We start from the raw sequence: 26,162 nt of genomic DNA on the forward strand, positions 1-26,162 counted from the left end.
TCAAGTTCAAAAAATGGATTATCCAAATATTCACTTTTCCTCTCATTGAAGTTTATGCTTTCACAGGAACATGTTCACCTTATTTCACAGCCATGTTTTGCTTTTTAATTTTGAAAAATTAATGTATTATAACGTATTATAACCTTCAAAATGAAATGGTTTGCTTTGGTAATTATTTATTGATTTGTAGTTCCATTCCCTGTTGTAAATAAGAAAAAAAAATTAGATCTGAATTCTTTGAAATCTGAGATAAAACCAAAGTTCTACAATTTCTCTGTAAAAGAAACATGCAGTTCCTGCCTGCTGACCAAGCCTTATCCTTTGTGTGGCAGTAGCTAGATCTGTCCTGCCCAGAATTCTTCCTGTGTTGTGCTGCCTTCAACTGCCATTGCACGGCTAAGGTCCCCAGCTCTTCTGAGAATGGTATACGACATCCTCCTGAAGCTCCAGAGCTTGTTACATTATTACTTGCCTATGTAGAAAACAGCAGGAAGAATGTCGGAAAACCTAAGTATGCTGTTCCTTTCAAAAAATCTGACTGTAGTAAGCACAGTTTAGCTCCAATGACATAGTAAGATCCAAAACCTTTATCCTTCTACCAGGTGAGAAAGGCAAAGTCCTACATCATATCACTTCCAAGCGAGCTGTTGAGAATACCTGAAAAGGGAGATGGGCAGATGAACCACATAAATTGCTCATCTGCTTGCCAACACACAGGCTGCCTTCCGTTTTGAAGTTCCTCTATCAGATTTTCACAGTTCTATTCCCTGTCCTATCTTTGCTCAGTTCTATGACGACCTCTTCTACAGATGCTGGTAAATGACAAACATGGTTAGGAAATACAGTGAATACGTATACAAATTATATACGTATAGCTTCATAATGAGCATCTATGAAGAAAGCACAGCTCTTGGCAGAGTGGCTTTAAAGAAAGTCCACAAAGTCAAAGCCAATCCTACAAAGTTGTGTCTTTTGCTGCCTTTCAGGCCTTTCTTCCTGTATTCTTTTTCTTTCCTTCTTTACTTTGTCATAGGGCAATAAGGTCAACATAGCAAACCCAGCTATCTATGCACTGGTTACTCGCTGAGGCTATGTCTTTGATATGTTGGAATTGGGACCTGACTTACTATATATTTCACTAAAGACATTTTATGGTATTTTTTAATTTAGTAAAAAAAAAAGAGATGATCCATGTTTTCCAAAGAATAGACATGTTTCCCACACTCACGATGGTTGTTATTGACTGAAATATAATTCAGACAGTGCTTGAGAAGAACTGTCTGAAATCCCACCATTCCCTCAGAGATGCATTGGTCGAATCTTAAATAGATATTTGTGTTCCTGGTTTTATTCAGTTTCAAGATGCCACTCATTTTAGTGCATCTTCTTTTGCAAATCCCAGACTAAAAAGAAATGTTGTAAGTGTACAAGTCAATGCTGCTTGAAGAGAATGTATTGTAAAATTATCTCTGTGTCCTTTTTATACTATGAAAGTGCTGACAGCACTTTGATGTAGAAAGGATGAGATACTGTAATCTGAGGGGCTGCTATGAAAGGAATGACATGCTTTAAGCTGGAACTAAACAGATGAACACACAGAGTAATGACAGCTTCACACATCTAATTTGATTCCTTCTTTGGGCCACAGTAGAATTATTAAACCACAGCCATCCATCTGCTAATGAGCAGAGAGGCTTCTGAACAGAGGTCACTTTTTTCTCATGTTTTGTAAAATTCACTCTACTCCAGTTATAAAACCATCCATTATCTTCTTTATTCCACATTTTCCCTTTTGTGAGTTTACTGTTACATGGAAATCAAATCAAGAAAGGAAAAAATTAGTGCCTTCACTTGCAGTTGAAATTACTTCTAATTTTAAGTAGAAATTTCTCCTATAGATGGGGAAATTGGTTACAAATATTGCTTAAAAAAAATCAACCCCAAAACAAACAGAAAAACAGATCTCCTCTCACAGACACACAGACTTCAACCAAATAACAGTTTCAAGCAGGAGTAACAACAGTACGTAAGTGGTTGCAGGTCGCTGCTCTACCAGCAAGTGATGGGCTGTGTGGGATCACATTTTGGTATTACCACCTCAAGCTAGCAAATATTGACTACAATTGTCAGGGGCAAGAAATTTCAAGAGCAGCAAATTATTTGATGCACTGAGAATTGAAAAGTTGTGCTCATTAATACACCTGTTCAAGCTTCATATCTGACTGGGTTAATAATAAAAAGAACAAATTTCCAGTTAAAGGCAAAAGCTGATTTTTAAATGTTAGAAAATAAATGCATCAAGTTATTTTTATGAGTGTTAGATAGTGAAACATTTCCTAAAGCTCAGAAATCTGTCATTTTATAAATCAGAACAAAATACATCCCTTGAATTGCAGGCAATGCACTGAATGCCTAGTGAAAAGGCATGCTGATTAGCAGTATTACAACATTCCTGTGCTTATATCAAGCACAAAACACAAGCAAATGACTCCAAAGTGTCTGTAACTAACACAAGGCACCTAAACCTTTAAAGAGTACTTAGAATCATAGAATCATGGAATAGTTAGGGTTGGAAAGGGCCTTAAGATCATCAAGTTCCAACCCCCCGCAGGGCAGGGACACCTCGCTCTAAAACATATCACCCAAGGCCTCATCCAACCTGGCCTTGAACACTGCCAGGGATGGAGCATTCACAACCTCCTTGGGCAACCTATTCCAGTGCCTCACCACCCTAACAGGAAAGAATTTCCTCTTTATATACAATCTAAACTTCCTCTGTTTAAGTTTTAAACTGTTACCCCTTGTCCTATCACTACAGTCCCTGATTAAGAGTCCATCCCCAGCATCCCTATATGCCCCCTTCAGATACTAGAAGGCTGCTATGATACTGCCAGCTCATGTTCATTTTCTCATTGACCAGCACCCCCAAGTCCTTCTCCGCAGGGCTGCTCTGAATCTCTTCTCTGCCCAGCCTGTAGCTGTGTCTGGGATTGCTCCAACCCAGGTGTAGGACCTTGCACTTGGCATGGTTAAACTTCATGAGGTTGGCATCAGCCCACCTCACAAGCGTGTCAAGGTCCCTCTGGATGGCATTCCTTCCCTCCAGTGTATCAACCGAACCACACAGCTTGGTGTCGTTGGCAAACTTGCTGAGGGTGCACTCAAGCCCACTGTCCATGTCAGTGACGAAGATGTCTTGTTAGACCGGTCCCAACACCGATCCCTGAGGGACACCACTCGTTACTGGTCTCCAGCTGGACATTGAGCCATTGACCACAACTCTGCGTGCGGCCATCCAGCCAGTTCTTTATCCACCGAGTGGTCCATCCATCAAATTGATGTGTCTCCAATTTAGAGACAAGGATGTCGTGTGGGACAGTGTTGAACGCTTTACACAAATCCAGGTAGATGACATCAACTGCTCTACCCCTGTCCATCAGTTCTGTAGCCCCATCATAGAAGGCCACCAAATTGGTCAGGCAGGATTTCCCCTTGGTTGAAGCCATGCTGGCTGTCACCAAGCACCTTGTTGTTTTTCATGTGCCTTAGCATGCCTTCCAGGAGAATCCGCTCCAAGATTTTGCCAGGTGCAGAGGTGAGACTGACTGGTCTGTAATTCCCCGGGTCATCCATTTTCCCCTTCTTGAAAATGGGGGTTATATTTCCCTTTTTCCAGTCGTCGGGAACTTCACCTGCCTGCCATGATTTTTCAAATACGATGGCCAACGGTTTAGCAACTTCATTCACCAGCTCCTTCAGGACCCGCGAATGGATTTCATCAGGACCCATGGACTTGTGTACGTTCAGATTTTTAAGATGGTCTCAAACCAGTTCCTCTCCTGCAGTGGGCCCAAGGTCTTCATTCTCACAGGCCCTGCATCTGCCTTCCAATGCTTGGGTGGTGCAGTCAGAGCCTTTCCTCTGTTTAATTTTATCAGAGTAGAGTTTATTCTTCCACCCCTGAGATGCTCTGATGCAATCAGACTGTAAAAACTACATATGTGGTGTCAAAGCTATAAATATAAAAATCCACAAAATAGTGATTAAGACAGTAGATCTTTATTTTTATTTATTTGAGAAGCCAGTACAGACTTGAAAATATTACTTATATAGATGCACTTGACAGATAAATTACAGCATGTTTCTTTTATTATTATTAGGGAATCTAATTAGTTGTAATTCTAATACAACAAGTAATAATTGTTAGAGGCAGTGAGATACTGCCTCTCTGTGACCAAAAATCAGTTTGTAATTCCATGTAATAATATTTAGTGAATGTGTAATGAAGCTGAGGAAAGCTGCAGTATCTAGACATCTATGCAGAGAACAAAGCTACGTGTCACAGAGTTAAGCTTCATTTTGGTGCTGCCCCAATGACTGAGAGCATAGTTTATTCTTTGTAAATTGGGATTATCTAGGAATGCTATGATTTAGTTCTTGTATGTGTGTTTTATAGCACTTTCTTATGCTTATCTTTGTTCACACAGATCTGTACAACTCAAATAACCACATTCTGACCTGCTGCACACTTGATCAGAACAGCATCATCTAGTTTACTGCACTCTCACACAAATCTTATCACATCACAAGCCTTTTACACCTATTTATCTTTCTTAAATGCTCTGCATAGAGTCCAGGTAGAGTTCAAAGTACTGGCTTTGACTTCTAAAGCTTTCAGTGGCCTAGAATCTGGATGGAAATCCCTGATTTTAAATTGAGATATACCTGAGAAAATTAGATCGCTCTGCTAAAGAGAGCTATTTACTATTAGCAGGCTATTTTGGGAGACCATGTCTACTATTTATATTTTCTGCTTCTGTGGTAGATGAAATCTTGAGCTGTTCCTGTGACAGGTTATTGAAAATTATTTAAAGCAATTATTTTCACAAGTGCTTTTTAAAATTTCACTTATAAATTCCTACTTATGGCCAACCTACGTAATGGGATGGTGAGAAAGACATAGAATAACCCAAAATTCTGTTTGTGATAAATGTTTTTCAGGGTTAGACAATATTAGGGCATCAGGGTGGTGTAAGATATATTGGAGGGGAAAACATTTTTTTTTGGATGAGGCAGCTGCCTTGAATCAGCAACGAGTAAAAAGGAGTGAGCAAAGCAAGGGAGTCACCAGCTCAGCAAGTGGTAAAGGATCCTGCTGAAGCCAGAAGGTGTCTCAGCTGGGCAGTGGAAAATCAGTTAAGTGCCTGAATGTGTGAGTGACTTTGATAGCCTTGCACTTACACAACCCAAGCTCCTCAGTTTTGGTGTGAAATAGCCTGTATTGCTAAACATCACAGTATGCTGCAAAGCTCATCTGTCAGTGACTGTGGTATATGATACTGATGAGAAGCCTGCCAGGACAGGGAGTTCTTCCTTTCCATTTCATGGATTTTAATTTGTCACTGCTGCACAGGGTAACTGCTGTGTGAGGCAGATGCTGTTACCTTTCATTGTAAATTATTTTGAAATAGTTCTCATTGCTGTGGAGTTCATTGATAGTAATCCTTTTCTTGCTTTCCTTTCTGGTAAGATCTGTTACCCCATGAGAAAACCAACCATTATGGAGAAATTAGGGGCCATGCCCGCTTCTCCTGCCTGTTCTCACAAACCCAACCTCAGCCCATCAGCCACAACCCCCAGTCCCTTTCCTCTCCTTTCCCTTATCTTTTCCCTTCTCCTTTCCTTTTGCCACTCCCAACAATGAGCTAATCAGAGGTAAATGTTTAGTGCCCATGCAAAACTTGCAGCATTGCTCTGATGTACACCCTTTTACTTAACCATAAAAATTACTACTTTTCTGTAGATAACTACATCAATATAGTATCAAGCAGTCAGATTGGAATGGGTATCATCTTTCCTGGGAAGATCCACAGCCCTAATTGTCCTGTTTGTATACGGTGAGTAATCTGCATACAGTTTTGGATTATAATTAAATACAATTACAGTGCTAGTTTGCAGGCTGAAGCCAGTGATTAATTTTCCCTAAACCCCCCCTTTTCTTTCCATTTTACTTACGACTCTTCTTGTGCTCTGTGGTGCTAATAGTACATTAAATTCAATTCTGCACTGAATGTAATGATTAATGGATTTTTTTTTTCCAAGTGGCATCCTTTCCTGTTTTCAAGCTTTTTCTCTCTTACCCTTCCCCTCTCCCTCATGCTATTTCTGAATGTAAAGGCTAATTGACAGATAAACTGGCATTTTTTTCCTTTCTGAATTTTTCTTCAAAAAATTCCTTCATTGAGGATGATGAATCTACTAGATGCTGTGATGATGGTTCCTCAGTTTTTCAACAGCCACGATGCTGTCAACAAAATGTTGCATATTACTCAGAAAAAGTACTGATGACTCTCAACACTTTAAATATCTGCCTCTGTGAGATTGATTCATGATTATTTTTATGTGTATTTCATGTAGTTTAGGAAAAATGCATAATAGGCTCATTATTTGCATTTTATAACTCCGTTGTAGCTAAAGCTCTTCCTGGTTTTCTCTTTTTTCTTCTGCACTTCACGCCATCTTTCTTCTCTGTTTATCCACACAAACAAACAAACAAACCAACAGTGCTTTCTGCTGCCTCCTGGACTGCTGCCAGCTGTCCTGATGTCAATCGGCAAAGGGCAAAACCAGCCCACCAATAAATAAACTCACTAAGAAGCAGTGCTCTGCAGCCTTAGCAGACAGCGCACCCTCCCTTTCTTCAGAATACCAGCAAAGATGTCCTCTGCAGGCAGAGGTCTCCAAACATATCAGAAGAATTTAGTCATTTAGTTAACTTTCCATTATTGGGCATAAAATATGAAAACCAAACCAAACTGTCTTTTCACTGTCCTTCAAACCAACATCTGTGGTTGCAATGCCTGGCAGACTTTTTATATTTAGGGATTACTATACTGGTGAATCATTAACTGACTTAATTTTCTTAAACTGCCCCTTCCTAAATAAAGGCTCTTGGGGGCACTGTTTCATTACAAAAAGAGAGAAAAGCTCAGAAAAATAAGATGCTTCTGTTCTTAGAATTTAATTTCCCCCAGTGATACACAGTGATAGAAGCATTATCAGTACATTTTGGAGCCATGAAAACTACTCAGTGTCAAAAATTAGTAACTCTGTTCAAGGTAATTCATAACTGGAGCTGAAAAGCAGTGGAATAATATATTAGAGATGTTACAAAAGTATTTCCAGAAGTAATAGCTATAGCTAGAAGGTAGGGGACAAAATCCATATTGCTGCTGGCAATTGGTATGGAGGAAAACAACAGCTATTTGATTAGGTAGAGAAAAAATAAGAATATATTTTAATTCCTAGAGAGTCCATCCCTGAAAGAAGAAATTCTAAAAAACCCAATTAGAATTGTTTTTTGATTAAAACATTAATCAATTAATGTCTTAATTGATTAACAAGACACTCGTTCTCCTATTTATCCTTATACAAGCAAATTACCTATGATTCAGGGCTTTGAAAAGCAGAACAAAAACCCTAACTATCCAATGCCTGCTAATGCATATTGGCAGAAACACACACCAAAAAGAAAATCAAATCAAATCAAGTTTTCATTCATGTCAAAACATTCATGTCAAACACCAGACTACCTTCAAATTTTAAGATTATATCAAATGAGATTTTTTAAATTACGTCTATAAAGCAAACCCAGTTTACAGCTGAGTCATGGTAGTTTTACAGGACACCTCATCCAAGTAAGAGTTAATGGACATGTTTTTATAAACATTAGTAATTTTTTTTTTTTTTTTTACTTGTGCTGTTTTTTAGAACTACAAAATCTTAAGTGTACGGAATGGGGTGAGTATCTGTGCTTATTTCCAGCTCTGCTCATTGAGGAGGCTGTCTGTCCTTGCTTTAACCTACTTTCTCTGCTGAAGTCATTTTGCCTCATAAGCCCCATGGAGATTTGAGACACAAAGCCAGTTTATTTCTGCAGCAGTCCCACTTTTTTCAGAAATACTGCCAAAGGCTTATTTGGAAACCCTTTTCATAGGAAATAGGAACATTTGGTACTTTGCAAAGACCGTAAGGACTCAACTCAGTTGCCAACCATAAGGTAAGTATACTGACTCCCTTAAAATTTAACATCTGAGAAGACAGTCCATTAAAAACAAAAATAGTAACATTCATCAGGCATTAAAACATGGTGTGACTCTAAGTATTGATATGACTATTGGTTAATTGCTTGATAGTTATTATCTATGACTGTTTCTGATATGGACTTTACCACACATTCTGTAACAAAATGTTGAAGAAAATTATTATTTTTGTGTACATGTTTGTGCATTTTATGCCTGAAAATGTAGAAGTCTTTTCACCATGCTCAAAAAGATGGGACATTCACAACTGTATATTATGCAAAAAAAAAAATAAAATCCCAAATTTTAAAAAATTTGTAATAAATTGAAGGATGTGTGGGTACACTGGAATGCCTCCTGTTAAGCAGGATGCAGACGTGACAGATAGTGTGCCACCTGGATCCAGACGGGTTTTTTGTGAACGATCTCCTTCATGACTTTGTGCTTTCAAAACAGAACAATGTTATTATTTTACATATTCCTCCCCACAGTGAGGATGAAATCTGTCTGTCCGGAAGGGCTCCTGGAAAGCTGGCAGGTTTTTGTTGGTGCTAATTGCTGTCACGGTGTCCCCAGAATTTTCATGAAGTAGATACTGTACCAGTAGTAGGACAGCAAGGAAGTTTAACCATACCAGCAGCTGAATTTCCTCTCCTGGGTAGCTGAAAGTAACTGTGCATGGACACAGTGGTGCAGAGAGAGAACAGTGCTTAGGATTAGAATTTAATCTTTCAGGGGAAAATAAGAAATCCCTTCCTTGAGTGCAGTAGTATTCTGCCCTTCAGAAGATCCCACCCATGTGATCATGGAGTCTGTTTCTGTTTAGACCATACAGCAAATCTGTTCTGGTATTCCTATTAATATTTTTTATTTGTTATATATAGGAGGTCTTAATCAAAACAATAATGCAATTAGTTTGGCATTACTCCATTAGCTGTGCCCTGGTGCTTGCAGGTCTTCTGATCTGCAGGCCATAATGATAACTAAATCATCAAATAACAATAAAGTATTCTATAAAGTTGCTATATCACAGCCCTTTGAAGAATTACAGTCATATGCCATAGGAAAACCAGTGCCCATTTTTAGCACAAGCAACACCAAGATAGAAATCACATAACACAGGGTCAGAGTTAATTAAGTCAGGCACCTACTGTTTGCCTATAGTTTTCAATAGCTGTTAATTTGAAGGTCTGCAATAGAGTTAAGGAAAGATAATTAGCAAATGCAGGATTTCATGACACAATGAATGCATTTCTAAAAGGGCTTGTTAGGGTGACTTCTGCTCCCAGTGAATTTTTTGTCAATATACCATAGTAATTTAAAAGAAAAAAAAATGTTAAGAGATCTTACATCTGTTTCTAGGTAAAGTGGAAGGCGGCCAAGAAGTCTTACAGTTGAATACACAATGTGCAAAACCACACTACTGCTGGTAAGACTGTCAAAGGAGCATCAGTGTTCTGGCATTTGTTTTCATTATCTTGAACATGACATTTTGCAAATTTCTGTAGAATTGTTTTTAACTATATGTATTTTAAAAGTGACAGAACCACTATAATTTGTTTGAAATTATACTGAATTACATATATGCTGTCACATGCTGTCAGGGTCACTTCAAAATCATTGTTTTCATATACTTAGTGCATCTCTAACTGAAATATCTTCTTTTCTAGATTGAAGTGCTAACTCTTCCATTACACCAGCTTCTTCCACCAGCATAAGTTTTGATCTAGGAGGAAAAAGACAAGTCTTCTGGGTAGGATTAAGGAACAATGGCTATGACGTGAACTACGACTAAAAGGATCCTTGGATCATTTTCATCCTGAACACAAATATTGATCTCACATACTGAAAAGCTGCTCTTTAGTATAACTAAAATATATCATAGAATCATAGAATAGAATCATAGAATAGTTAGGGTTGGAAAGGACCTTAAGATCATCTAGTTCCAACCCCCCTGCCATGGGCAGGGACACCTCATACTAAACCATGTCACCCAAGGCTCTGTCCAACCTGGCCTTGAATACCTCCACTTCCAAGAAAACAATATCAGCATCATATTTTGTACAAAACCCAATACTGCAACGCTAATTGGCTATTTTAGAGGAATTAAATATTTTAGTATTGTTAAATATGCTTAAGTATAGAATTTGTTACCTTTCTTGTTACTATACTCTCCTGCTTTTATTTTTTTCAATTACAGTACTGTTCTGCATATAATAAAGTTCTTTGTGAAATGCTTCAGGGGGTCTTCCCAGCATTGTTATGTGTTTAAACTCTGAATAAAATATTTTCAAACAACCTTGTAAGTTCTTTAGTCTCTGTCGAGATGAACTCGTATAGCTAGATGTACTGCAAGATCCAGGAGCTCCAAGTGGTGCTCAGTGTCCTACCAATATCTGGATGTTCTATCCCAACACCAGGCCCATAAGTTTTGTCAAGAAACTGAAGAAATTCAGAAGAAATAATTAACATACACATTTTTCAGGTCCACTAAACATAGGGCAAACTATGTATAATCAGATCCTTTCCAGTATATTATGATATACCATCTACCCTGATGCATTTATGCTGTTATCTCACAAGATTCATTGTAAGCACTCACTAGCTCCAGACAGTACCTTTCCCTCTGAAGTGCAGAAGACATGAAAGATGGGTCCAACATGCCAAATGCCAGTTTAGTAGTTAAGAAATAGTTGTCCTAACTTGTTCTTTAGTTAAAGGTTTGAGTGGCTGCTTCTGCTTGATAAAATAGTAATAAAAATACAACAGAAAAGTGACAGAAGGGACAGGGGAGGTTTTTGTGTTTTGTTTTGTTCTGTTTTGTTTTCTTTTAACTTGTGAAACACAAACTATGGGAAGAACATATTTCCCATTTCTTGTTTGGAAAAGCAAAGTTGAAGAATCTAACCATTTTTATAAGCATGTAACCACTAAATCATTGATCCTTAATGCAGGACAAAATTTAGGTGGAATTTCCAGTATGGATGGAATATTCTTTTTTCTGATATCTTTACAGTCATGTTCCCTTTCCAGCTGAAGAGTAAAATTTGAGTAAAATTATATATCAAGATTTCAGTAAGAGAAGGATTACATCAAATAAACTGCACGCTTAGCAAAGAATGTGGACACAAGCTCCCTAGCCACTAACTAGCACATTAGCCAATACAGTCACTGGTTTGATGCAGGTAGGCCAAAAGGCAAGTGTATTCATCATACCCTGTCCTACAGTTTCTGGGCAAAAACCCATCTGCTGGCACTGAACATCATGTCCCCATGAGTAAAAAAAAGAGTTTTTCATGCCAATCTCCATTTCCTGTGTCCTCCTTTTCTGAATAATATGCTTAGTCTGTGTATTACTTTGAGGGTAGAAGGTGCCTGAAGGGACAGGAATTGTTTCCCATCATAGAAGCTGGTTGGAGAAGAGCATTGCCACAAAATTAAAATAAAATATAAAAATACAGACTAGGCTCCTGCTTTAAACAGGAGCTGAGCAGATTTTTGACTACTATGAGAAACAGCTGAGAGACTGCCATTAAAAATAATAGAAAACATATGTGATGTGTTTTCACACAGTGGAGAATGTGTCAAAGTTCCACATGCAATCATCCCTACCCACTGAGCTCACAGGGACAGCTTTGCTTTGATGAGGTATCAAAACCAGCTAGGAGTCTGCTAGCACTGTCTTGAGAAAAATAAGATTTGGGATGGAGTGTTGCGAATGCTACCCTTGTAAGGTACCAAGTTACTATTGAAAATCTGTGATCTTCTAGCATTTATTAAAATGTAATGGTGATGGGACTTCATAGCATAGCTATTAGGTCCCCCTGAAAGAGTGATGCATACGTGACGTAAGAGCTTTCTTGTTTCTTTCCCTCTCACATGTTGCTTCTTAACACCCTGTTGCAAGATTACTGCTGCTTCAAAAAAAGGTAGCAGAAGGGGTTGCATGATCATGTCCCCTTCCACTACCAAACGAGTTCAGCTGTGTTGTCTCAGACCTCCTTTTCTGGCTAGGCTCAGCTTGGTTATCTGACCTGATACCAAAACCTCAGCACTGGCTGTGATTTCTTGTCTCAGCTGAGGTGTGGAGCAATATCCTATGGCTGATGCACTTTAACAGCATCTGGAAATACAGTTTGAGCCTTGCACAAAAATTTAATTCTACAGCATGCCAGACTCCAGTCCATCATTCTGTGGTTAATTAAGCAATATTAACTGCAGAGAATCAGCTACTAAAATAAAGTATTGGAGTAGCTATGGTGCTTTTTCCAAAAGTATTAGATAATTTCAGTGAGCTTCTAGATAGAAACCTTTATTGCTCATTTGCAGAAGACTGGGAATTGATGGAGCTACAGATGCTTATGCCAGGAGAGGTGCCAGTTCAGTGGATGATTTTGTAACTTGTATCATTTCAAGCACAATGACAAAAACTGCCATGGGAAAACAACATTACTAAAACTATGTTTCCTGTGGCTTACTAATGGAGTATTCATGCACAACATTAAGCTGATGAGTATGAATTTGTTGGACATATTATCCTTTCTCCCTTTCTGCAGTTTTCAAAGATTGTAATTATGGTTGGTTTAATTGCTATTAGTCTCAGTTGAATTGTCACTGATTTCAACACTTTCAGTGTGCAGAAATTTATATTTTAAATTTGCCTTATCTGAAGGCACAACTTCTCATGTTAATTTAATTTTGTATGAATTAGGTGTTACTGTATTTTAAGGTCTGATCTACCATTGTACTCACTTAAGAAAAAAAGAAGGATTCTATGTTAATTATTGCTGTTCTAAATATACATAAAGCTACTTGCCATGAGTTAATTTGGATACCAGAAATGATGTGATCCTGCTAGCCCATCCATAACACTGTGTTAACCTAATGAAACAAGTTGTATCAGCACAGATTTCTACTTAACGTGGCTATATTGTTTCTGGTACCAGAACTATCTCATTTAGAGTTAACTTAGCTCATTTATCTCCATTTCACTTGCACTGTGCAGTAGACATGCCTTGAGGTAACTCAGAAATACATATAAACCCATACGAAAGTAGTTTCCAAAGACCTATAATTAGAGCACTCTCATGCATTTTCTTCCAGATGAGTTTGTTTAATGATATTAATTAGTTACTCTTGCTTTTACGCATTTTACTGGAACTGGGGGAGTCAAGTTTCAGTGCGGGGCTGAACAGAGTCCTGCCACACTCAGACTGATTCCACTGGGTGCTGTTACCCGGCGACCTGCTCTTTGCACGTGGAGGGCAGCTCTGTGGGGCCACTGGGGTTACTCATGCATACATGTAGGACTGATGATTGAGTATATGTGATGATTGAGTGTATGTTTCTTCAGGGTTTTTTGTTTGGTTGGTTTTGTTTTTTTTTAATTTGTTTTCTTGGGGGGCAGGTTTGCTTTGCTTTTGGGGTTTGGATTTGCTTTTCTTTTTTCCCAGACTCCAAAATCATGCTCCATTCCAATTGCACGAATTTACTTCAGACTGAGCTAGAGATACAAAATCCTAGCCATCTCTTACATTTACAAACTAGCTGCATGCCTCCTGCAGGGTGATTGGGATTGCTGCAGTAAGATGCTTCATATACCACAACCACAGAGTGTTTTCCAGGCAATTAAGACACCCCACAAGCTGAACAAGAAGCTGTGCAAGACACACCAAGCAAGAAGATGCACCCGAATTCCTCCTACTCTCTAGAAGTCAGAAACCACAGTCATGGCTCTGCCTCAGACTACATACATTTAGGGTCTTGAGCTGCACTTGAATATGCACTGCTACCTATTCCTTAAAGCGTTCACCCAAAGATAGGCTTTAGACAGGCACATATTTTCACCTTCGCAGAATTAAACTTGCATGTCTTAAAGCCCATGTTGCCAAACCAAAACTAGACCCACTATAAAACTGAAGGTATTCTTCATTCACCATGATGAAGAGTAAAATTAAGGGTTACACAATGCAGAAAAAGGACTGCAAGACAAGCAGACCAGAGAAGAAATAAGCAGAAGGGAACTTCACTTCATAATCCAACAGTAAAAGCATTAACTTAAAAAAGGAGAAATGGAAAACCTCACTTCACTGCTTATATTCAGTATTAAACTGCCTTTTCCCTTTCTTATTCAATGAATCCCACCTTCCCAGCCCCTCCTCAGCTTTCCACATTTAAGGAGAGACGAGTGTAATTCATGTAACCCTGTGTTATTCAGCTTTCAAAACACACACTTATTTCTCAGAGGTAATAAGTTGTCTCCTGGTGAAGGCACCTCGAAGCACTCTATTTATTTCCTCTCCCTGGCCTCAGGCTCCCTCTGAGGGGCACGCTCAGCTGTCCATGTTTGCTTTCTCCCTGGGCATTTGGAGGGACATCCTGAGTGACGGTACATGCACCATCAGCCACAGGATGTCCTTCTCATGAGCTGCTGCTGCCACGTTGGTGCCATATGCCTTTTTATTTCATGACACCTGTTTACACAGTGTGAGTCAGGAAAAGGATTACTTTTACAGCCGAATGAGAAACCATAGAACATACAGGGCCAGGCGATGCTGTATTTGCAGAGGGTTCACAGAAGCATTTAACAATTCATATTGTCAGAACCTGTATAACCATCCAGACACATGCTGCTTTCAGTCTCATGTGTAAGCACCACAGTTGCAAAACAGTTTGAAAGCCAAAGAAATCAAATTCTGTATCTAAAACTTAGTGATAAGCAGAAAAAAATAATGCACTTTTCCGTATTATTATTATTAACATATCCTATTCCTGTATTTATCTTGATTAGGGATTTCTTGCTTTATTATATTTTCCTCTTAGTATTGCAAAGTAAATGAGAGAGTTGACTTTTATAACTTTGTAAGCAAAAATAGCTATTATCTCTGGAGTGCAGAATATTTATATCTGGTATGGTGCATAATTCTATGATAGCACAACTGGCCTTTGGAAAAGTTTGAGAACAGGTTTGTACTCATTTTGTTAACACTTCAAGTGCTGGGGAGCAAAGACTGGTAGTGTAGTTTAAGCCAAAGCAGTTTTGAGTTAATGTGCTCCACAGCATACTCAATGTTGTCAGTCATGGGATGATGATCCTTTTCTCACTCTTCTGTAGTATCAGAATCTTGGACTGAGGAGCAGTGCAGATATCTTAAATCTTAATAGCTAAGTCTTCAACTGCTGCACCAGATTAACCAGATTTAGTCTGTCAATGTTTGGGGTGTTTTTTTTTTTGAACACTGAGGATTCAAGCTTGTAATACTTGTTGCTGTTAAAGTAGTCTTACAGGTGTGTTACATGATGTGACAAAACACATTACACAATGTGAGAAAAAGACTATAATATTCAGTAGAGAAAAAGTAAGTTGATTCAAGAACCTAGAAAAAAAAGAAAAAGAAGGAAAAAGAACTTGTAGCATTTTCATTTTTTGAGGACGTTTTACTAAATTCAGCTGATAGCTTTAAAAATTAACATTGCTAGCAAAAAAATATATACAAAATCAGCTAAAAAAATTAACTATATTGTATTCATATAGTTTCACTCACAAAAAAAAAAAAAAAAAAACCAAACAGAAAACAACACCAAAAACCAACCAACCAATAAACCAAAAAACTGCCAAAACCCAAACACAAAACCTGTTATCAAATATAAGCTAGATCTGACACACACCCCCCAGTACACCTCAGGAAGCTGCACTTTCTACATTGTTCTACTAAAGGGTTATCTGAATAGCAAGGAAGATTTGGAATTAGTATCACAGCAAGTAATTAGCAAAACTGGAAAAACAACTCTGGAGTCCTGAACAGAAATTATATGGTAAAGGAGAAAGCAAGCACAGCCAGGAACGTGGTATCATTAAGAAACAGAGGAATATGTAACTTAAGAAAATTTAGTGAAGAAAGAGGGGAAAAAGGCAAGTTGTTTTCCTGAGCACGTTATGAAAAACAAGCCTTTATGAAGCAGGAAAATGGATTTCTGTTTGAAAAAAAACAGAAAGTATGTAGTGTCCTGCTTCTGCCTTCATGAAGCAGTTAATTGAAAGATTAGCTAGAAAAACTACCAGTCATCTAATCTAGAGTGCTGAGAGCACTACTAACAGAAGTATTTGCATTTTGAATATAGCTCTCATTACTACCACTGACCTGACTGAAACAGAGAAGTGCATGAACAAAAGAAAAGCTAAGACGCAGCATCATTTTAAGAATGCTAACAGCAGATGACAGGGGAACAAACAAAACTCATTGGGGTTTCATAATAATATGTAAAAAACATAATTTGATTATGTACTTAATCTCTTCTTCACATATTTTGTAAGCCAATCAAGTCAAATAGGTGTGTTTGTAGAAGCCAGTATTAATTCACAAATCACCAGTGACAATGGACCTTTAATGGCACCCACGTAACTTTGCAAAATGAAATGCTGGATCTGAATTTTAACTAAGTGGTATGACTCCATGAAAGTTATCACGATTAAAATGTTTTCCTGTATTTGCATCAAAAAATCCCAGCCTCATAGTTATTAATGCATACTCAATGTGAGCACAAATGCTGGGAAGATATGGTTCTTTTAAATTACTGCATTTCAGAACATCTGGTTACATGATATAATGTCCTAATGTCACTGGTAATGATCTGCATGACAGAACCTGGTGGTAGAATTAAGCCGTATTTCAAGTGAAGCATAATTACTGTAGCATTTGCAAGCTATATAACTAAGACTGCCCTTAGAAAATATGCAAGTCAAACATTAAAATAAAAATCCCCAATCAATTAAGCAATAAGTCAAAGTCATCACAATAAGCCCATGCTGTTTACAAGCTCACAGATGTTAGGCCTCAGCTCTGCAAATTCGCCAGCCCCACACTTCAAGCAAGATGTAATACAGAGGATGTTGATTTTGCAAAGCGATCCACAGGGCACAGTGAGAAAGTGTTTTGCATCACTGGGATTTAAAAACATTTTGTTTCAGTACAAATAGCCTTATCCCAAGGGAATTCTCACAAAACAAATATGATATTTCCATATTGATGAGAATGAACAAAATGTGAAGTGTTAAACATGTAAGCACAACTAAATTTTTAATGCTCTCATCTAGTGCTCTATATGCATGTAGTTAATCAATGACAAATCTTTCAGAACATGTACAAATTAAAGTTCCTTGTTATTAAGAGTAACAAATATCCCCATGCTTTCAGTAACTACCTTTTCTAATCAACATCTTAATCCTCCAAAAGCAGAAACCTTCTATCATTTCCACAATGAGAACAGACCCACATGGATATACATCAAGAGCTAACAGAAGAACAAGACTGCTGAATAATAAAGGAAACAAATCAGTGTCCTGAAAGGGCATTTAAAAAACAGTAGCTGTTCCAGCAATTGTGTGTAATCATGATCTATTGTGAAGAAGAAGAAAATACTGGGATACCTGACACTAAACCATTTTTAGAAAGTAGCAAGAAGATACTGAGAGCTATGCTTTCCAGAAAAGCTTGGAGCTTAAAATTTTTAGCCTAACCAATAAATGTTACAGAATAAGTCAATAGAAGATTTCCAGCACTCTCCAGTACTTCAGCATTGAAGGGATTACCCTCAATAATAACCCCGAATTGTACTTTTACTTTACACAGACCTTTGTGTCATGAATTTCAAAATATAGCTTTTTTATTATTATTATGAAACCTCTTCATTTTGCTTTCTTAGTTCATTATTTTGATTTCACTGTTTATTCCATACTTGGAGGTAAATTGAATTAGCTAGTTTTCTGCAAAGTTTCAATAACATTTTCCTATTATTTCAGGTAATAACGCATGTTTTTTCCTATGCTGTCATCTGGTGAGTGAGGCTGGCCACCATCACAACACAAAGAAGACATTAAGACATTCTTAGTCATTCTGCACTTGAAGTGAGTGATTCAGCTATCTGGTCTTCTTCCTTTACAAAATGCTAGTGAGGACTTTGCAGGTTTTAGGATCACAGTCACTAAAAACTTAGATTGGCTCACCAACCTAGAGGACCAGAGGCCTGCAAAATATGTGGTAGAGGAAGGCTACAGGACCCTAGGCACAACCAGGAGTCACCCACCTTCTGGCCCCAGACCTGGACACCTGGGTTGTTGGGGGATTGAGACAGGGCAAGGACTCTACAGTAATGTGGAAGTACCTCCCTCTTGACAGCTACCTAGTTGTGAGAAAGGAGCCAATTTCCACTAACACAGTCAGAGGGTGCAGTTCTCACAGGAGGGCAAGGGGGAACAGGAATAAAACATGTAAAATTACGTGCTTTTTTTCCCCATTTCTTGCAGGGATGCTGCAGACAAATACCTGCCACTCACACGAAACTATCTTGTAGATTGGTCTGTGAATATCATAGTTCAGCAAATTTCAGCTGTGAGACGAACACAGGGAATGTGTTAGCAGATAACACCGTAACTGTGGTTGTGAGTCCGCATAAGGCTAACAGACACTCGACGCTCCTCAGAATCCTCTGCAGTTGATGCGTTTTCTGCCTTGTTTGAAAGGCAGGATTGTAAGTATTGTTTTTCCAGCATTGCTCCCACCTTATTGCCACCTTCTTCCCCTTAACAAGTACCGTGTCCCAATACATGTGCACACACATGGACTTCATGTGGACACTGGTGGGTGCAGCACAACACAAGTGACACACAGCTTGGTTGCAGATGTCCCTGCACGAGCCATCTGGCTCTTGGCTGAATTAGTGCCTTTCTGACCGTGATGTGCTGTGTCCTCAAAGAGTTTATTTTCATTATCTTGCAAGAGGTGAAGATGAACCATAATCATTTTAAGACCTCACAGAGCATTTTCTTGTCCTGTTTTGTTTTCCCTCCCTATGAATTTAATGACTTTTCACAAGCCAAACAAAATTGTGCCTCTAATAAGCCACAGGCTCTGTGTTAGCGTGAATTGGTGGTGCTCAATTACTCCAGACTGTCAGAGGCCAAAATGCCCCCTGTGATAAACAGGTATCCTAATGTAACAGCATTTTAACACCCATCATGGTGTCATGTATTATGTCTGTCCTAGACATACTTCAAGTAATGTTTAACTAACAGCTCATCTGTGTGACAGCAAGTGTGCACTACAGGTGTTACTTAAGGCACCAGTGTACTAAACTCACTCAGTAAATTCACTGAGATGCTGGAAGACTTCTCGTTGGTATAGGACTTGACTGCTCGTTAGCCATTACCTGTATTTCAGACCGGACCCTTGTACATTTGGTAGTAATGGGGCTGTTTTTTCTGAGACGCCTTCACTTAAGAAGGCAGCACTAGGGAAGTGCAGGCTGAACAGGATGGAGCAATACATCTGCTATAGAACTATAGTCAGGAGTCACTCTACCAGCTTATGTCCCTCTGGCTTGTGGTTTTGGTGGTTTTGTTTTTCCTTACAATAACCACTAAAACCATTTGAATTCTAAATAACAAACAAAACGAAACTGGACGGACAAAGCCGGTGAACAGCCCCCAGAACACCGGGCCGAACGCAAGATGGCGGCTACTGCCGAACTACGCTTCCCGTCGTGCACCAGTGCCCTGGCTGCCGGAAGCTTGTTCTTCCTTACGCGGGAAACGAAACTACCGCCGGCTGCGCGCGCGCGTTGTGCGCCGACGTGCTCCGGAAGTGAAAGCGGTGTGGCCGTGTGCAGTGGTGGGCGGTAGGTGCAAGCAGGCTGGGCCGCGGGTGGTGGGTGGCGGTGGTCTCGCGGGCAGGGCGGTGGATCACCTTTCTCCCCTCCCACCTTACCCCCGGGAGCGCGGGGAGCCCCCGAACACCGCCCGCTGGCCCGCCGCGTGAGCCCATGGGTTAGGTGGTTGGGACCTCCCCTCGGAAGTCGCGGCTCAGCAGCGGGCGTTAACGCAGCCCGGCGGAGAGCTCGGTGGCGAGCCGGGACCGGGCGCCGTGTGGCTGTGCCCGTGGGCAGGGCTTCGGCCTCCCGACTGCTGTTCTGCAGCCGTTCTCTCCTGAGACAGGTGCTGTGTAACAGTAAGAGGCCTGGCCGGGGTTGGGGGAAGTGTTTGTTTTGGTTTAAGGAGTTACGCAAACGTAGCTTTAAGGAGCAAATTAAAAGAGCAAGTTCCGGCACCTCGTGCAATGAAAACCTTTTTATTGTTTTCTGCGTGTTATATAGATGAAATGTTTTTTGTCTGCTGAACTCCACCTTGGATTGTCTCATTGCTGCACATTCAGAGCTTCATAAAAAGTAGGAAGTCAAGATGAAGAGCAGGGTTACGCAAGTAAATGTAAGTGTTTTTAAATCGTAGTGTTTTATCATTCCCTTATTACTGGTGATTATGATTGTAGTTGATGTTATAGTAAATAAACCTCCTTGGATTTAAAGCAAACAATATTGACAGCAGCTGTTTACAGGAGAAATAGTTCTATGAAGTTAGTGAATTACAGGTGTTTCTAGCACTTGTTATCCCAACAATACAACTTCTGAGCACTATTAGCATATAATGATAAAGTAATAGGGAAAAAGTGGTTGAATGATGGGTCAACAGAAAACATAAGCATGTGGAGGAATGGGAAAAAGAGGTGTTGAAAAAATAATCATGTTAAAATGAAAAGAGAGGAAATAGCAATTAATGTGGCAACTGTATTTCTTACTGTGAAAGCTAAACTTTGTTTCCCTTTTAAAAGCCATGTGACACATTTCTGAATGGTTGGGATTGATTTTTTTAGGAATGCAAGGAGCAAATATTGGCTTTAAAAAATACTCTTTAAGTTTGGCGCAGGCTAGCAGAGCAATACCCTGTCTCAAATCTTTGGTATTTATCTGCCTGTTTCTAAAGTTTGACCCTGCATAGGCTTCTTCACTCTTTTGGTTCCAAGTTTTCTATGTGAAGTGGTTATTAATAGAGATGCTTGAGGGATCGTTTGATATCTTCTCAATATCTTCCCAGTCTGGTGGTTATGGTAGTGCTTCCTCATTTGTCAAAATCAGTCAGTTAGCAAAACCGCACTATTTGGACACTTTGGCTTAATCATTTTGATAAAAATGGACAAGGAAGAAGACTGTGACTTGTGGAAGAAGGCCTGGTCGCAAAGAGCTAAGGGTGACAAGTTCTTCAGCAAACAGCTGCTTTTGCAATGGGACATGATAACTGCCAAATACAGAGACATCCTTAACATTGCTTTATTTCTGTGAACACTTCTCTTTTCAGGTCTGCTTGGGCAAAGGCAGATGACGTAGAAATCATGAGAGTAGATCATCCTGAAAAGGCCCACTTCTTCCCACCTGCTAAATATTGTTTGAATACAGTAATTGTTCTGTGTATTTTGAAGATTTTTGTTACTTCCATGGAAGCTTAGGATACAATCTTGCATTACATTATTTTTGTGAAAAACGAAAACCAAACCAGCAACTTAAGGACCTTTTTAACCTTGACTGATTTCAGTGATCTGCTGTATGGTGTAGTGCCACAAATTAATATTGAAAGGGAAAGAAAACCTTGTTGAAAACACATGAATTTGTTATACTAGCTTTGCCATCAAAGACAATGTGACTCTGAAATTAAATTGTCAGATAGGCATTACTTTGCTAGGGATGTATGTTCCCAGTAAATGATGCAATGCATTTGTTTTGTACCATTGTCTTGATTCAGGCAAGCTAACACTGAGAATATCTTTTAACGTGGTGTGGAAATGTACCCCAGGGAAGATGATATTCTAGGATATGTTGTAATGGTCTCAGAAATATAAATATATACTTGCATATGTGTACATACACTCCAATCTGAGTGATGGCAACTCAGCCTCATCAGTCTGTTGATAGGATGATGCTCATGATTGTTGTGTTGCTATTATTACTTTAGCAAGCTTCCATTAATGTTGATTTTACTTGCACAGCTCATTATAAACACTGTGCTTGCCACATAGTAAAGACACTCTTGCCATGTAGTAGAGTAGCTTGCCATGTTGTTCCTAATGACAGTTTTGGAGATCATTGTGTATAACTGTCCATCAGGGTCAGCTTGTGACCAAGATGTCATTGTTTTCAACTAACCAACAGTTTTAACTGGTTCTTTGGTGAAGCAAAAACTAGCATGCTAGCATGTTGAATGATACAGTGCCATTTCAACAGATGAGTATTTCAGCAAAAAGTTCAAAGTGCATAAGCAAGTCCTTGTGTTGAATTTCAGCATCAGGGTGGAGTGTTACCTACTTCAGAGCTGATCGCTGGCTGATAACATGAGGTCGTGCTTCTGAAAAATCATAAATAGTATTTTAAGGGGAAAAAAGGACCTTTACAATTAAAGTATAGAGGTTATAGCTATATAGCCTCTATACTCCACCAAAGTAATTTTGAAGCATCTTGATGAGATGTCTTTGTATGTGTGTTGTAGATGCTGGCATGCTCCGATTTCTGTGTATAATTCCATACTTCTACAGGTCATGGTTCACTCCACAGAACTATTTTAAGTGTGTGTCACTTAAACGATCCTGTAAATTTACATTTTAAATCTAGAATTAAGTTTGCTTCGAGGGTCTGTCAAGTGGAACAGTGTAACTTAGATGTTTATAATGAATGAAACTAGGAATGACTCGTGAGAAAATAAGTCATGGTTAGTAAAAAGGAGGAATTTAAGGATAAATCCTGCAGCATCCTGTAGGAGGGAGTCCAGCTGCTTTACTACTTGTCGCTTTAGAGCCAGCTGTCCTTGTCTTAACTGACTGCTGTTAGCTTTATTTGGTAGCCCTTCTTGTAAAGGAGTAGAGAACTGAAGACATGATACGCTTTGATCTCAATATATATGTGCTCACAGTAATTAATGTATAATGTTTGGGCTGATTTTTTTTTTCCCTGTTTTCTAAAGCATGGTTCCAGTTATGAAAAGAAGGAAAACTACAGTTCGCACCGAAGAAGTCTGTCTCCAGAGGACAGGTAGAATGGTTCTTATACCATACATTTTTGTATGCATACTTCACGTAGATAGTTAGATAAAGAAACAAAACCTGCACTTTTGTGTATTACTATAACCGAACGGTGAAAAATAAGTGTAAATTTAATAAAATACATGCATGTTGATATAGCAGTAAATGAAGATGTGGTTTTAGGGTTTTTTAAAATCTTTTAAATCTTTTTTTAAATCTTAAAAAAAAATCTTTAGCATTCAGTTAAATTGTCACGGGAATGTGACAATTTGAAAGTGGCAATTAGATGCCAGCTTTTTGCTTGGACCCGCATATTGCTGATTCTTTAGTTGTCACTTTAGAGCAAGATTATTGATGCTAGTAGGAGATGGTAGAGTGCACTTCAGCTGATATTTCTCCAAGGCATAAGATGAACTGTTACCAGCTTACCTTTAATTTCACATTTTAACTGGAATCAAACCTCTTGTAATAAGGAATCTGTGGTGCTAAATTTACCTTTGGTATTTGATGTTATTACGACTAGACTTTAATTTTAAGTTCTAGGGGGAGCTTTTTACAGTGCTCCTTTGCTTTTTGATTATTTTTTGCTGACAGGAAGTTATTATGGATGGAGCATCTTCTATCTGAATGGTGCTTAAACTGAAACCCAGGTTGCAGAATTGTAACAGTTCTGTATTGTAACATTATATTGCAAGTAGATATTAATAGCATTGCTTGTCAAAGCCTATTACTAAGAATTTTGTGTCTTGGGTTGCAATTAGGGATGTAGAGCGTGACAGGTCTCCATCTCCCAGAAAGAGAAGATATTCTGACGACAGCAGATACGAATATCATGAGTATTCAAGAAGGGAATACTATGATGACAGAACTTCAGAAGGAAGGTATTAAGCCCCTTCTTAATCAGTAATAAGATACTCATTTTAATGAATAAGATGAGAAAACTTCGCACAAACCCTTGGGTATTTGGTGGTCTGGGATTTTTTGTTGTTGTTGTTTAAGGTTTTTGGTTGGGTTTTTTGTTTATTTTTTTGGTTTTGGTTTTTTTTATAGAAGGATGGAAAGGGGTAGAGACAGACACCATGAGAAATGGGAGGAGAGAGAATCTGATCGAAGGAGGAGAAGACACTCATCACCTGATCATAGGAGTCCAGAGAGGTCGACAGTCCAGAGCTCACTTGCTCATGATGAGACCTCTTCAAAGAAGAAGAAGGAAGAAGTGGATCCTATCCTTACTCGCACAGGTGGTGCATATATTCCACCTGCCAAGCTCAGGATGATGCAAGAGCAAATCACTGATAAAAATAGGTGAGTTGAAAGTAATATATTAGCATTTCTACTGCAAAGTGAAACAGTAAAGAGTTTTGGTGAATGTTGATGAAAATGGGATAACCTTGAATAGCTGTGATCATTCTTTTGAAGGTATCTTTCTATCAGCAGAAAGGTAAGAGAATCAGATTATGACTGTACCTACTTTTGCTGTGAAGTGTAAATGGAAAAGTGGGATGCCAGGGATTTTCTAGAATATCTTGGAAATCTGAGCATGCTGGGTTATACCATGTCTGTGGAGAATTACATTTTGGTGTATAATGTTGTTTTGGTATTTTCCTAGTAGTTAAATGTATAATTGTGAACTAAACCTATTTTACTGATTACAACTTATATTTGTGTTTTCATATATATATATATGAATTCACGCAATGCTACCTCAGATTTATGCAGTAAGAATTCCTTGTACCTTTGTAATAGCTTGGCATATCAGAGGATGAGTTGGGAAGCCTTGAAGAAGTCCATCAATGGTCTTGTCAATAAAGTGAACGTTTCTAATATAGAAAATATCATTCATGAGCTCCTTCAGGAAAATATTGTTCGTGGAAGGTAAGTCTTACCCTTTTAAAACATTTTCTTGTGTTTCCATGATACCTGCAGGATTGTTTATTGTTGCAATGTACAGAAAATATTATTATGCTGTTTGAGGTCAGCATGAAGTCATGGTGATTGTGCAAACAGTGTGATATATTGCCTTGCTTTCATTTTGGTGTTACTAGAGGTTAAATCTGCTAGCCTAAAGGAGCATGGGTTTCTTAGTTCGACTGCCACTTGAACATACCCGACCAAACCACCACCAACAAAAAAATCCTCTGTTAAATTTCAAACAGATGGCAATACTTTTTCTGAACTTGTCACTGCTATTTGAGGAGGTTATAGTGAAGGAATATATGACTTTCATGTATGCCATACCTCATGGGAAGATTAGAATCCTGCAAGTAGCATGAAAATGACAGGAGAGAAGTAAAATCTAGAGAGTGAGCAAGTGGTTCTTGAATGTAATTTCAGTTAGAAGTAATAATGAAGTCTCAGTCTGTGTGGGGCTTCTTTTTACTTTCCAGATTTCATGTCCCTGAAACTTAATTTTCGTATAAGCAGCAATATTTTAGTTTAAAAATGAACTTATTAAATGTGTTTTGAATACGCTGTGGAAGTTTTTGTGTGTGGTTTATAAGCTTATAAATTTCAAAATAATGTAGATGGAAAATGGCACCATTTTCCTTCTTCTTACAGTTAATTTTGACTTCCAGATTTGCAGAAAAGTGCATATGAAATTAATGACATGAAGTTTTAACTAGCTGCAAGGCCTTTTCTGAATTTCTGAGTAGAGAGTAAATAGGGTCTGAACCAGACCAGTTTCAGTGTATAAGCAAGAAGTAACTAGTAGTTTCAGAATTAAATAATTCTGGGTTTGTGCACTAGTATGAAATGAGTCCTGTTTCATGTGTCAACTTCAAAGTAAGTAGGAATAAGGTCCTTACATAGTTTTATGTGTTTAGTATCACATAGGCATTTTGGGGGGGTATTCCAAAAGACCACAGAGAAGACAGAGTTGAACACCTGTGTGCACTTTGTTTGGAGGGTATTTTCTTTTTCTCTTCACCCATTTAGAGTTTTACTTTAGCTATATTACTCTATTACATGCGCCTAAAGCATTAAAAGAAACAAAACAAAGGGGGAGGTGAAGCAGGAGGGGAGTCTCAGGTTCTTTTCAGACTTCAGCCTTGATACAAACGTAAGAGAGACTGCTAGTATGATAAACTGTTATCTCATGGGCTCTGTGTTTACATTCATGTAGGCTGTAATAGTAGTCTTTTATAATCAGTTCTCAGTTCCAAAAAATAATTATGTTGGAAATACT

The 26,162-nt window shown here is 38.6% G+C and overlaps 1 protein-coding gene and 1 long non-coding RNA gene across 3 annotated transcripts in view; both read left to right on the forward strand.

Moving 5' to 3' along the window:
* Positions 1 to 10,265, forward strand: part of LOC133226077 (uncharacterized) — a 52,702-nt gene extending 42,437 nt beyond the window's left edge. The window contains exon 3 of the long non-coding RNA XR_009729399.1: positions 9,752 to 10,265. This is a non-coding gene — a long non-coding RNA (uncharacterized LOC133226077). The remainder of the gene's footprint in view (positions 1 to 9,751) is intronic.
* Positions 10,266 to 19,678: 9,413 nt separating this feature from the next.
* The window catches only part of CWC22 (CWC22 spliceosome associated protein homolog), a 29,796-nt gene continuing 23,312 nt past the window's right edge, over positions 19,679 to 26,162 (forward strand). Inside the window, exons 1-6 of one of the 2 annotated variants that reach the window (XM_061379224.1) lie at positions 19,679 to 19,754; positions 20,229 to 20,340; positions 22,918 to 22,985; positions 23,737 to 23,856; positions 24,026 to 24,280; positions 24,722 to 24,850. In XM_061379224.1, the coding sequence (XP_061235208.1) occupies positions 20,314 to 20,340; positions 22,918 to 22,985; positions 23,737 to 23,856; positions 24,026 to 24,280; positions 24,722 to 24,850 (599 nt within the window). In that variant the 5' untranslated portion in view covers positions 19,679 to 19,754; positions 20,229 to 20,313. Of the gene's footprint in view, positions 19,755 to 20,228; positions 20,341 to 22,917; positions 22,986 to 23,736; positions 23,857 to 24,025; positions 24,281 to 24,721; positions 24,851 to 26,162 lie in introns of those variants that run through there. The other variant, XM_061379230.1, reaches the window with a different exon arrangement.

The sequence above is a fragment of the Neopsephotus bourkii genome, unplaced genomic scaffold, assembly GCF_033783945.1.
Source record: "Neopsephotus bourkii isolate Nb327-2 ecotype Australia unplaced genomic scaffold, CSIRO-AGI_Nbou_v1 NB_196, whole genome shotgun sequence".
Taxonomy (NCBI): Eukaryota; Metazoa; Chordata; class Aves; order Psittaciformes; family Psittacidae; genus Neopsephotus; species Neopsephotus bourkii.